This window comes from Eurosta solidaginis, unplaced genomic scaffold, assembly GCF_040869045.1.
Source record: "Eurosta solidaginis isolate ZX-2024a unplaced genomic scaffold, ASM4086904v1 ctg00001599.1, whole genome shotgun sequence".
Taxonomy (NCBI): domain Eukaryota; kingdom Metazoa; phylum Arthropoda; class Insecta; order Diptera; family Tephritidae; genus Eurosta; species Eurosta solidaginis.
The window spans coordinates 79,966-94,016 of NW_027137196.1; the positions used below are offsets into that span (position 1 = coordinate 79,966).

Consider the following 14,051-nt stretch of genomic DNA (forward strand, 5'->3'; position numbering starts at 1 on the left):
GGATCCCGAACGGATACCGAAAATCATCCAGAAGTGATGCCGGAAAGGTCCTCAAATGATCACCTAATAGTCCCGAAATGACCCTTAAGGGGTCATGGACGGATCCCATAAACCATCCAGAAATGATCCCAATATAGTCCCGAAATGACCCTGACGGGATCTCGAACGCACCCCTAAATGACCCTGACGGGATCCCGGACAGATCCCGAAATCCATCCAGAAATGATCTTGGGAGGGACCCCAAATGATCCCGAAAAAGTCCCGCAATGATTCTGAGGGGATCCTGATCGGATACCGAAAACCATCCAGAAGCGATGCCGGAAAGGAGTCTCAAATGATCACCTAATACCAAAATGACCCTGACGGCATCCCGGACTGATCCCAAAATCCATCCAGAAATGATCTTGGGAAGGTCCCAAAATTATCCCGAAATAGTCTCGGAAAAGTTCAGAAATTACCCTGACGGGTTCCCGGACGAATCCTGAAAGCCATCTCTAAATGATCCCGAAAAAGTCCCGAAATGGCCCTGACTGGACCCCGAAAGGATCCCGAAAACTATCCAGAAATGATGGCGGAAATGTCCTCAAATGATCACCTAATAGTTCCGAAAAGACCCTGACGGGATCCCGAACGGATCCCGACAACTATCTAGAAATGATGCCGAAAGGGCCCGCAAATGATCCCGTATTAGTCGAGAAAAAGTCCCGAAATGAACCCGACGGGATGCCGGACGAATCCCAAAAACCATCCAGAAATGATGCCGGAAGGGACACCAAATGATCCCGAAAAAGTCCCGCAATAATTCCGACGGGATCCTGAGCGGATACCGAAAACCATCCAGAAGTGATGCCGAAAAGGTCCTCAAATGATCACCTAATATTCCCAAAATGACCCTGACGGCATCCCGGACAGATCCCGAAATCCATCCAGAAATGATCTTGGGAGGGTCCCAAAATTATCCCGAAATAGTCTGGGAAAAGTCCAGAAATTACCCTGACGGATCCCGGACGAATCCTGAAAACCAATCTTAAATGATGCCGAAAAAGTCCCGAAATGACCCTGATGGGACCCGGAAAGGATCCCGGAAACTAACCAGAAATGATGCCGGAAAGGTCCTCAAATGATCTCGCAATAGTTCCGAAAAGACCCTGACGGGATCCCGAACGGATCCCGACAACTATCCAGAAATGATACCGAAAGGGCCCGCAAATGATCCCGTATTAGTCGAGAAAAAGTCCCGAAATGACCCCGACGGGATGCCGGACGAATCCCGAAAACCATCCAGAAATGATGTCGGAAGGGACCCCAATGATCCCGAAAAAGTCCCGCAATTATTCCGACGGGAATCTGAATGGATACCGAAAACCATCCAGAAGTGATGCCGGAACGGTCCTCAAATGCTCACCTAATAGTCCCAAAATGACCCTGAGGGCATCCCGGACAAATCCCGAAATCCATCCAGAAATGATCTTGGGAAGGTCCCAAAATGATCCCGAAATAGTCTCGGAAAAGTCCAGAAATTACCCTGACGGGTTCCCGGACGAATCCTGAAAGCCATCCTTAAATGATCCCGAAAAAGCCCCGAAATGACCCTGACGGGATCCCGAAATGATTCCAAAAACTATCCAGAAATGATGCCGGAAAGGTCCTCAAATGATCCCCTAATAGTTCCGAAATGACCGTGACGGGATCCCGAACGGATCCCGACAACTATCCAGAAATTATGCCGAAAGGGTCCGCAAATGATCCCGTATTAGTCGAGAAAAAGTCCCGAAATGACCCCGACGGGATCCCGGACGAATCCCAAAAACCATCCAGAAATGATGCCGGTAGGTATCCCAAATGATCCCGAAATAATCCCGAAATGACCTCGTCGGCATCCCGGACTGATACCGAAAATTATCCAGAAATGATGCCGGAAAGGTCCACAAATGACCCCCTAATAGTCCCGAAATTACCCTGATGGGATCCTGGACGGATCCCGAAAACCATCCAGAAATGATGCCGGAAGAGCCCCCAAATGATCCCGAAAAAGTCCCCAAATGACCCCGACGAGATCCCGCACGGATCCCGAAAATCATCCAGAAATGATGCCGGAAGAGCCCCAAATGATCCCGAAAAAGTCCCCAAATGACCCCGACATACTCCAGAAAAGGTTCCGAAATGGCTCCGAGGGAATCAACGACGGATCGCGAAAACCATACAGAAATGATTCCGGAAGGATCCCAAAATGATCCCGAAATAGTCCGGAAATGACCCAGATGGGATCCCGCACAGATCCAGAAATGATCCCGGAAGGGTCCAAAAACTATCCCGGAAAAGTAACAAAAAATCCCGAAATGGATCCTACGGCATCCCGGACGGATCCAGAAATGATCTCGGAAGGGTCCCCAAATGATCCCAAAATGGTCCCGAAATGACCCTGATGGATCCGGCAAACCATCAAGAGATTATGCCGGAAGGGTCCCCAAATGATCCCGAAATAAAACAGAAAAGTCACGAAACGACCCCTAGAGGATCACCAAATGATCCCGTATTAGCCCCGAAAAAGTCCCAAAATGACCCTGACGGGATCCCGAAAGGATTCCGAAAACAATACAGAAATGATGCCGGAAAGGTCCTCAAATGATCCCTTAATAGTCCCGAAATGACCGTGACGGGATCCCGACAACTATCCATAAATGATGCCGAAAGGGTCCGCAAATGATCCCGTATTAGTCGAAAAAAAGTCCCGAAAGGACCGCGACGGGATCCCGGACGAATCCCAAAAACCATCCAGAAATGATGCCGGTAGGTACCCCAAATTATCCCGAAATAGTCCCGAATTGACCTCGTCGGCATCCCGGACGGATCCCGAAAATTATCCAGAAATGATGCCGGAAAGGTTCCCAAATGATCCCCTAATAGTCCCGAAATTACCCTAATGGGATCCCGGACGGATCCCGAAAACCATCCAGAAATGATGCCGAAAGGGTTCCCAAATGATCCCGTATTAGCCGCGAAAAAGTCCCGAAATGACCCCGACGGGATCCCGGACGTATCCCGAAAACCATCCAGAAATGATGCCGAAAGGGTTCCCAAATGATCCCGTATTAGTCGCGAAAAAGTCCCGAAATGACCCCGACGGGATCCCGGACGGATCCCGAAAACCATCCAGAAATGATGCCGGATGAGCCCCAAAATGATCCCGAAAAAGTCCCCAAATGACCCCGACGAGATCCCGGACGGATCCCGAAAACCATCCAGAAATGATGCCGGAAGAGCCCCCAAATGATCCCGAAAAAGTCCCCAAATGACCCCGACGATATCCCGGACGGATCCCGAAAACCATCCAGAAATGATGCCGGAAGAGCCCCCAAATGATCCCGAAAAAGTCCCCATATGACCCCGACGACATCCCGCACGGATCCCGAAAACCATCCAGAAATGATGCCGGAAGGGTCCCCAAATGATCGCGAAATAGTCCCGAAATGATTCCGGAATAGTCCCGAAAATGTTCCAAAATAACCCCGACGGGATCCCGGACGGATCCCGTAAACTATACAGAAATGATCCCGGAAGGGTCCCAAAATGATCCCGAAAAAGTCCCGAAATTACCCCGGCGTAATCCCGGACCGATCCCGAAAACCATCCAGAAATGATCCCGGAAGGGTCTCGATAGGACCCTTACGGGATTACAAATAAGGTGAAGCTAATTATAAAACCATGTTAATAAGGCAGCAGGCGTATTGGAGCGAATAAAAAGTTAGATAGAAACATACAGGTAAAGCTAATAAAAGCGTGCTAATAAAAACAATTGATGGAGGGCGGATGGCGGGAGTAGAGGAGAGGACCACTGATCGTTCCTCCAAAATTGTCTAGATATCGTTCTGTATGTACCAGATACCAAAAACTATTGATTTAGGAGAAAATTTAGATTGAGTTATAACAATTTATGGATTTTACACCAGAGGGGGTGATAAAGGGGGGCGGGCGGAGGGTGTCACTGCTTACTTTGTAAGCCCTCGACTTATTTGGCCCCTTGAGTCTGTGATATTGGTGAAGGCCAGTATACGTAAAGTTATAATGTGTAAAAATTATGAAAAATAATTTCTCGAAGGGGTCGTGGGACCCCCACCCCTCTTTCCATGTTCGAAAAAAATTTCGCTAGTAGACTACTGTCTGTGTCCCAAATTTCATCAAAATCCGTGTAGCCATTCTGGCGTGATTCAGTCGCAAAGACGAAAAAATATAATAATTAAATTATAACTGTTCCTAGGGGGCGGGGACCACGGCCCTTTTGAAAAATATATAGCTAGTAGATCCTTCTAGACTATTGGCTATATGTGTGCAAAATTTCATCCAAATCGGTCCAGCCGTTCTTGCGTTATTGAGTCACAAAGACAAACGTCTGGACAAACATCCAAACATCCAAACATCCAAACATCCAAACATCCAAACATCCAAACATCCAAACATCTTAACATCCAAACTTTGCCATTTATAATATATATTAGATTAGATTAGATTAGATATTAGAGTAGATATTAGATTAGATAGATTAGAATTAGATTTTTCCAGAGCAATTAAATTCTGCAGCTAGTAGAATTTTCTCCAGCAACCAATTAAAGAAATCGCACGATAGAGGGTCACCCTCTCTGAAACCTCGTTTAGTTTCGAACGACTCGAAGAGGGTTTTACCAATTCTAACTGAGCTGATGGTGTTGCTCAACGTTAGTTTTGCGGGCAAACCAAAAAAATATTTTCCCGGGCGCAAGAAAACCTCACTACGTCACTGATCGTCCGAGGTCTTTTTGTTTTTTAATCTGGTTATTGATATTCTGATTTCGTCATAGTCGGGTGGAGGAACATAAGTTTATCGATTGCGGGCTCAAAGTTGGGCGATAGGTACATCGCTGTCTCCATTTGGAAGGTCAGAGAAGTGTTCCCTGCACAATCTAAGTACTCTCTGAACATCGGTTAAAAGGTAACCGTTTTCATTCTGACAGTATTTTACCCCGGACTAAGAACTTTTCGTCTGTCGTCGAATTTGTTTGCTAAAACATGCAGGCGTCATTCGTGGTGACTAACAGCTCATGCTCCTCACACTCATGCCTTTCTGCCTATGCTTTTTTCCTCCTGCAAAGGCGTCTCACTTTCTCTTTAAAATCGCAGTAGCATTCACATACTCTTCTTGTTGTTTACTTTGAAAATATACACAGCAGCTTAACACATTTTTTTCATAATTACTAGGCAGACCCGAATTGCTAGCATCGGATCACTTAAATTCCCTTCGAATTGTGCAGGACAATTTCGAATTACATATTGGCCAAGAGGTATGTTATTATAATCATATCTTTCTAAGAAATTTAAACTATAAATTTTATTTATATTTTGCAGCTAATCCCGGAACTGGAGCGATTGATTGGAATAATCTTAGGTACAAAGTTCTAACTCTTGATTCACAGAAACTTATCATCTATGCCTGCCAGAATTTTCCATCGGGTTCAGAGCACGCTGGTTAGTAAGTTTTGATTTAACTAATCATTTCGATGTTTGTGTGTGTCCGAACGCCGCCAGACCAGGTCCCTATTAAGCATGTTCGTCACCGAAAGCTAATGGTCTGTCTGCAAGATCATTTGAGCGATATAAATATAAATAGAAGCGGTTTTCTTATTGGTGGAAAATCAGTTGTACAATTCTTATTTTACTAAAAATTATTTTCGCCAACTTATTCTCATTCTCTATGCCACAAAGGCAGTAAAGAAGATATAGGAGCTCACGCTAATACGACTCTCTCACATACATGACATGTATTTTAAAATGTATTGCAATGTATAGTTGATCTGGCCGATCCGTGAGGACGTCAAATAGGATGAATGAGCCCGCCGTTTTTTACTAATTATTTTTATTTTTATAAGTTTTTTTCTAAATTTACATATTTCTTTCTTCTTTTAAATAAATTTTTTTTACCAATATTCTTTACTAATTTTAATGAAATCAAGGCTTCGTTCTACTTTGTTAAATTTTCACAAATTTTATGAATTTTTTTGTTCTTGTTACTAATTACTTGTTTTTATTTTTTATACTTATTTCAAAAAATTACTTAGTTTTCATACTCAGCTGTACTTGTACGCAGAGTATTATAACTTTGATTGGATAACGGCTGGTTGTACAGGTATAAAGGAACCAAGATAGATATAGATTTCCGTATACTCGTATCAAAATCATCAGTGTCGAAAAAAATGCGATTGAGCCATGTCCGTCCGTCCGTCCGTCCGTCCGTCGATGCGTTAACACGATAACTTGAGTAAATATTGAGATATCTTCACCAAATTTGGTACACGAGCATATCTGGACCCAGAATAGATTGGTATTGAAAATGTGCGACATCGGATGGTAACCACGCCCACTTTTTATGTATATAACATTTTTATACTCAGTTGAGCAGAGCTCACAGAGTATATTAAGTTTGATTGGATAACGGTTGGTTGTACATATATAAAGGAATCGAGATAGATATAGACTTACATATATCAAAATAATCAGGATCGAAAAAAAATTTGATTGAGCCATGTCCGTCCGTCCGTCCGTCCGTCCGTTAAAACGATAACTTGAGTAAATTTTGAGGTATCTTGATGAAATTTGGTATGTAGGTTCCTGAGCACTCATCTCAGATCGCTGTTGAAAATGAACGATATCGGACTATAACCACGCCCACTTTTTCGATATCGAAAATTTCGAAAAACCGAAAAAGTGCGATAATTCATTACAAAAGACCGATAAAGCGACGAAACTTGGTAGATGAGTTGAACTTATGACGCAAAATAGAAAATTAGTAAAATCTTGGACAATGGGCGTGGCACCGCCCACTTTTAAAAGAAGGCAATTTAAAAATTTTGCAAGCTGTAATTTGGCAGTCGTTGAAGATATCATGATGAATTTTGGCAGGAACGTTACTCTTATTACTATATGTACGCTTAATAAAAATTAGCAAAATCGGAGAAGGACCACGCCCACTTTTAAAAAAATTTTTTTAAAGTAAAATTTTAACAAAAAATTTAATATCTTTACAGTATATAAGTAAATTATGTCAAGATTCAACTCCAGTAATGATATGGTGCAACAAAATGCAAAAATAAAAGAAAATTTAAAAATGGGCGTGGCTCCGCCCTTTTTGATTTAATTTGTCTAGGATACTTTTAACGCCAGAAGTCGAACAAAAATTAACCAATCCTTTTGAAATTTGGTAGGGGCATAGATTTTATGGCGTTAACTGTTTTCTGTGAAAATGGGCGAAATCGGTTGATGTCACGCCCAGTTTTTATACACAGTCGTCCGTCTGTCCTTCCGCATGGCCGTTAACACGATAACTTGAGCAAAAATCGATATATCTTTACTAAACTCAGTTCACGTACTTATCTGAAATCACATTATCTTGGCATGAAAAATGAACGAAATCCGACTATGACCACGCCCACTTTTTCGATATCGAAAATTACGAAAAATGAAAAAAATGCCATAATTCTATATCAAATACGAAAAAACGGATGAAATATGGTAAGGTAATTGGATTGCTTTATTGACGCGAAATATAACTTTAGAAAAAACTTTATAAAATGGTTGTGTCCATAGTAAGTAGAAGAAAATGAAAACGTTCTGCAGGGCGAAATAAAAAACCCTTAAAATCTTGGCAGGTATTACATATATAAATAAATTAGCGGTATCCAACAGATGATGTTCTGGGTCACCCTGGTCTATATTTTGGTCGATATCTGGATAACGCCTTCACATATACAACTACCACCACTCCCTTTTAAAACTCTCATTAATACCTTTAATTTGATACACATATCGTACAAACTCATTCTAGAGTCACCCATGGTCCACCTTTATGGCGATATTTCGAAAAGGCGAATACCTATAGAACGAAGGCCCACTCCCTTTTAAAAATACTCATTAACACCTTTCACTTGATACCCATATCGTACAAACAAAGTCTAGAGTCACCCCTGGTCCAGAAAGGCCCACTCCCTCTTAAAATACTCATTAACTCCTTTCGTTTGATACCCATATTGCACAAACGAATTCTAGAGTCACCCCTGGCCCACCTTTTTGGCGATATCTCGAAACGGCGTCCACCTATGGAACTAAGGATTACTCCCTTTTAAAATACTCATTAACACCTTTCATTTGATACCCATATCGTACAAACGCATTCTAGTGTCACACCTGGTCCATCTTTATGGCGATATCTCGAAAAGGCGTCCACCTATAGAACTAAGGCCCACTCCCTCTTAAAATACTCATTAACTCCTTTCGTTTGATACCCATATTGCACAAACGAATTCTAGAGTCACCCCTGGTCCACCTTTATGGCGATATCTCGAAAAGGGGTCCACCTATAGAACTAAGCCCCACGCCCTTTTAAAATAATCATTAACACCTTTCATTTGATACCCATATCATACAAACAAATTCTAAAGTCACCCCTGGCCCACCTTTATGGCGATATCTCGAAAAGGCGATCACCTATAAAACGAAGGCCCACTCCCTTTTAAAAATACTCATTAACACCTTTCATTTGATACCCATATTGTACAAACAAAGTCTAGAGTCACCCCTGGTCCACCTTTATTGCGATACCTCGAAAATGCGTCCACCTATAGAACTAAGGCCCACTCTCTCTTAAAATACTCATTAACTCCTTTCGTTTGATACCCATATTGCACAAACGCATTCTAGTGTCACACCTGATCCATCTTTATGGCGATATCTCGAAAAGGCGTCCACCTATAGAACTAAGGCCCACTCCCTCTTAAAATACTCATTAACTCCTTTCGTTTGATACCCATATTGCACAAACGAATTCTAGAGTCACCCCTGGTCCACCTTTATGGCGATATCTCGAAAAGGGGTCCACCTATAGAACTAAGCCCCACGCCCTTTTAAAATAATCATTAACACCTTTCATTTGATACCCATATCATACAAACAAATTCTAAAGTCACCCCTGGCCCACCTTTGTGGCGATATCTCGAAAAGGCGAACACCTATAAAACGAAGGCCCACTCCCTTTTAAAAATACTCATTAACACCTTTCATTTGATACCCATATTGTACAAACAAAGTCTAGAGTCACCCCTGGTCCACCTTTATTGCGATACCTCGAAAATGCGTCCACCTATAGAACTAAGGCCCACTCCCTCTTAAAATACTCATTAACTCCTTTCGTTTGATACCCATATTGCACAAACGAATTCTAGAGTCACCCCTGGTCCACCTTTATGGCGATATCTCGAAAAGGGGTCCACCTATAGAACTAAGCCCCACGCCCTTTTAAAATAATCATTAACACCTTTCATTTGATACCCATATCGTACAAACGCATTCTAGAGTCAACCCTGATCCACCTTTATGGCTATATCCCTAAATTGCGTCCGCCTATAGAACTATAGCCCACTCCCTCTTAAAATACTCTTTAATACCTTTCATTTGATACACATGTCATACAAACACATTCCAGGGTTTCCCTCGGTTCATTTTCCTACATGGTTATTTTCCCTTATGTTGTCACCATAGCTCTCAACTGAGTATGTAATGTTCGGTTACACCCGAACTTAACCTTCCTTACTTGTTTTTTGATTATTTCGTAAATAATACACCTAGAATGTTAGAACTTGACGTGTGAAAATTTTCAAAACTTTTTTAAAATGGGCGTGGTACCGCCCACTTGTGATAAAATCAATTTTACAAATATTATTAATCATAAATCAAAAATCGTGAAACCTATCGTAAAAAAATTCGGCAGAGAGGTTGCCTTTACTATAAGGAATGCTTTGAAGAAGAATTAACGAAATCGGTAAAGGGCCACGCCCACTTTTATATAAAAGATTTTTAAAAGGGTCGTGAACAAATAAAATAAGCCATATCGTTTCAAAAAATAGCTTTATATGAATAGCATTTCATTTCCCAAGTTTCGGGAGCCATAACTCGAAGAAGAATTAGTTCAGAATAGAACCATATGTACACACCACATGCAGCCTTGTAACAATATTAAGAACACAAAACAAACAACAACAGCATTTCAAGTGTACAGCTGGGTATGTAATGTTTGGTTTCACCCGAACTTAGACTTCCTTGCTTGTGTTTACTAATTATCTCCAAAAAAATTCTTTGTTTATTTATTTTACTACTTCTAAATAAAAAAGTTATTTTTCGAATTTTTTTTATCAAATATCTGTACTCGTTTTAATTAAATCAAGTTTTTATCTATTTCTATTTTTCTTTTTATTAACAAGTTTTATAAGTTCTTAAATTTTTTTACTCCTTTATGGCTACTTATTTTTATCAAATACATTTTTAATAATTTATCAAACTACTTGTGCTTTTCATCATATTGTGGTGAACTAAATAAAGTAAACAGAAATCAGCTGTCTAGTGCAAGAATCGTGAAATGGAAAAAACGTAAGACGAAAAAAATCATAGTTTTTTCAAGGAAATCAAAAGTGGAACGTGCTACGCATGAGCAATTGGAGCAATATGTCTCATTTTATGCTGCTAACCCCGAAATGGAAATAGGAAAAAATAATCCGCTGGATTTTTGGGGGTCATTTCGGCATGACTTTGGGGACTCCCTCGGGTCATTTGGGGGTTATTCCTGGATCATTTTGGGGACTCCCTCAGGGTCATTTAGGGGTCGTTCCGAGATGTTTATGGGGACTCCCTCGGTATATTTCCGGGGAGGTTTTGGCGACTCCGTCGGGTTCATTTGCGGGTCGTTCCGGGATCTTTTTGGGGACTCTCTCGGGGTCATTTGGGGCACATTCTGGGATGGTTTTGGGGACTTCTTCGGTGTAATTTGGGGTACCTTCCGGGATGGTTATGAATACTCCCTTGGGGTGATTTGGGAGACATTCCGGGATGGTTTTGGGGACTCCCTCGGGGTCTTTTAGGGGTCGTTCTGGGATTTTTTTGGGGACTTCCTCGGCGACATTAGGGGGACATTCTGAAATGATTTTGGGGATTCCATTGGGGTCCCTTGGGGTAATTTGGAGGACCTTCCGGAATGGTTATGGGGACTCCCTCGAGTTAATTTGGTGGACATTGGGGACTCCCCAAAACCATCCCGGAAGAACCCGAATTACCCCGAGAGGGTCTCCGAAAAGATCCCGGAACGACCCCCAAATGACCCAGGGAAGACCCCGAGGGAGTTTCAAAAACCACCCAGAAATTACCCCAAAAATCCAATTCTCAAAAGTTGTAGAAAAATTTGGATCCCAATTTGATTCTCTGCATTGTTCATTCATCATGTTTGTGATGGGTTTGGGAATTCTAATTAAAAATCCCAAATTAACGTTAGCCTTGTTCTCAAATCTGACACGTTAGCTCTAAAAAGAAACTCAAACAACAATTGGTAGGCAAGTTTTTAATATGAGATTTTCACCAACTCTCAAATTAACATTAAGCAAAAAACAGCTGTATTGTTGGGCTTCGAGTATTATGTATTTGCAATATGTTTTAGCTATTTTTTCTACAAAATATTGGAATGCAGAAAGAACAATGACAATGAACATCGTAATAATTTCGTTAACAAACCAAATTCCAAAAGGGATGTGGGTAAATAATTCCCGCACTTATCTTCAACATAGTCTTTGAACCAAAAGTCTACATAATGGATTAGAGTTCAACAATCCATTCTTTAATAAAATTTGAAGAATGCTGCACAAATGGACGAACGTAGTCACAATTTTACATGCCATTCAAAAATCATATATAAACATATTTATAACATTATTTTCTCTTCCAAAATTTAGAACTCGTTTGGGTTTATACACGACAGCCTGATGTATTGTTTCCTATTGAAATCGCGTGCATGGCTGCTTTAAGGACCCAAGGGATTAACGTAAGGGAACTCTACCGTATCTATCACGTGGAATGCGAAGGTTATGAAATCCCACGAGCTGCAGCACCTTTGCTTGTTATACACATCTAGTTTTCATTTGTAATTGTCAGAAACTTTATTATAAAACTGAAAAATTTTGAAACTGATTACAAAATAGAGAATTATGAAATATTTTACATTTGTAATTTGTTTGTTCGGTAATTTTATTGACACTGTACGATATGGCTAGACACCGCATTGCGTAGGGTGGTAATAAGCATAGAGAAATCCCTGGAATATAAGGAGTGTGCTCTAGGAGTCTTCTTGTACATTGCCGGGGCTTTCAATAATGTTGCAAAATTGGCGATTATGGATGGTCTTAATTACATTAAAGTACATCCTGCCTTAATCAGATGGATCGACTGCATGTTAAATTGCAGAAAGATTACATCACAATGGGGATTGTACGAGGCCACGAAATCAGTGGACAGGGGCACGCCGCAGGTAGGGGTGCTATCACCTCTGCTGTGGATGCTGGCCATCAACCAACTGCTCAGGCGATTCGATGAGGGGCCGTAGTACTTACGGCTTACGCAGATGACGTTGCAATTGTCATAAGTGGAAAGTGCCTTCCAACGATTAGTTCTTTGATGGATCGGGCGCTTCGGGATATTCATACCTGGGCATCTAATGTCGGGTTGAAAGTCAATGCGTAGAAGACGGATATGGTCTTGTTTACAAAGAGGTACAAAGTCCGAAATTTGACCAGGCCTAAGTTGGGAGGGGTGACCTTAGAGGATAAACCTTGCACAAAATATCTAGGAATCATCCCAGACAATAAGATGTCATGTAAGCTCAACGTGGAGGAGAGGGTCAGGAAGACTTCAACGCCACTCTATGCATGTTAAAGAATGCTGGGGTGTACGTGGGGCCTATCGCCCTCTCTTTCTCATTGTGTTTTTACAGCGATTGTAAGCCCTATTCTATACTATGGAGTTCTTGTTTGGTGGAAAGCCACACAAAAAACAACATACCTCAAAAAATTAGAGGGGGTATGCAGACTATCAATGCTTAGCATTACGGGAGCCCTGAAAACAACCCACACAGCTGCACTGTATGCCATTCTGTACATTCCACCTGTAGACCTGGTAGCAAAGAACAATGCATTAACGACCGCAACCAGGCTCGGTGCCTCGGGACAGCTAGAGCGCCGACCATATGGCCATAGTAGTACAGCGTCATCAATCACAAGACGAACAGACTACCTGATTCCCTATCTGCGCTTCGAGGGAGATCTTAAGTCCACAATAGAGGTGGACGGTTGGCACAAGGGTGCGCAAATGGCGGACGAGGCGATACATGTGTACACCGGTGGTTCCAAAGTAGTGGAAGGAGTAGGGTCTGCTGTATACTGTGCTGATCCGGCAATTAGCAGATCCTACAGGCTGCCGGATTACTGTAGCGTTTTCTAAGCGGAAATATTAGCCGTAACCAAAGCAGTAGAAACCCTGGAAGAGAATAGCTTAAGCTGCAAACGTGTTACCTTTTATATTGACAGTCAAGCAGCAATTAAGGCAATAATCTCGCATAGCACAGCATATAAGTGCATGTTAGAGTGTAAGTAGTCTCTAGAGAGAAGGGGGACAGAGAGAAGCATACATCTAAATTGGATCCCAGGGCATATGGGAATAGATGGGAATGAAAAAAGAGAAGAGCTAGCTAAAAGTGTCCCATCCCTTGAAGCTTGCTCCGTAGACGTCCCAATGGACTGGGCGAGATTAAGCAAAAGCCAGAGGTGCACATGATCGACCAAGCGGGAAAGGCGTGGGTTCATGCGCGGTGCTGTAGGTCTTACAACCTTAGATTAAGAAAGTTGCTTCTATCATTAAAAAGAGAGGACTGTAGACTCATGACAGGTATTCTGACTGGACACTACCTTCTGGCGTCACATGCCTTTAAATTAGGCTTGGTCAGTGATAGCAGATTTAGGAAGTGCGGGTTGGAGGTGGAAACCATCGAGCTTGTTCTGTGCTCGTGCCCTGTACTTGCCAGGCTAAGACTCCAGCTGTTAGGAGTGACGCAGCTGTCAGGTCTAGAAGCAGCAAGTGGCTGAAATCCTAGGAAGCTTCTAGTATTTGTCAAGAGGACGGAGTTATTTTATAACATAGGTCCTCGTTTTTGATAGGGT

General features: G+C 42.0%; 1 protein-coding gene across 1 annotated transcript in view; it reads left to right on the plus strand.

Moving 5' to 3' along the window:
• LOC137236269 (uncharacterized) overlaps positions 1 to 12,069 on the plus strand; it is a 78,959-nt gene extending 66,890 nt beyond the window's left edge. The window contains exons 4-6 of the mRNA XM_067758823.1: positions 5,233 to 5,315; positions 5,380 to 5,499; positions 11,796 to 12,069. Coding sequence (XP_067614924.1) covers positions 5,233 to 5,315; positions 5,380 to 5,499; positions 11,796 to 11,974 — 382 coding nt within the window. The 3' untranslated portion in view covers positions 11,975 to 12,069. The remainder of the gene's footprint in view (positions 1 to 5,232; positions 5,316 to 5,379; positions 5,500 to 11,795) is intronic.
• Positions 12,070 to 14,051: the final 1,982 nt, after the last annotated feature.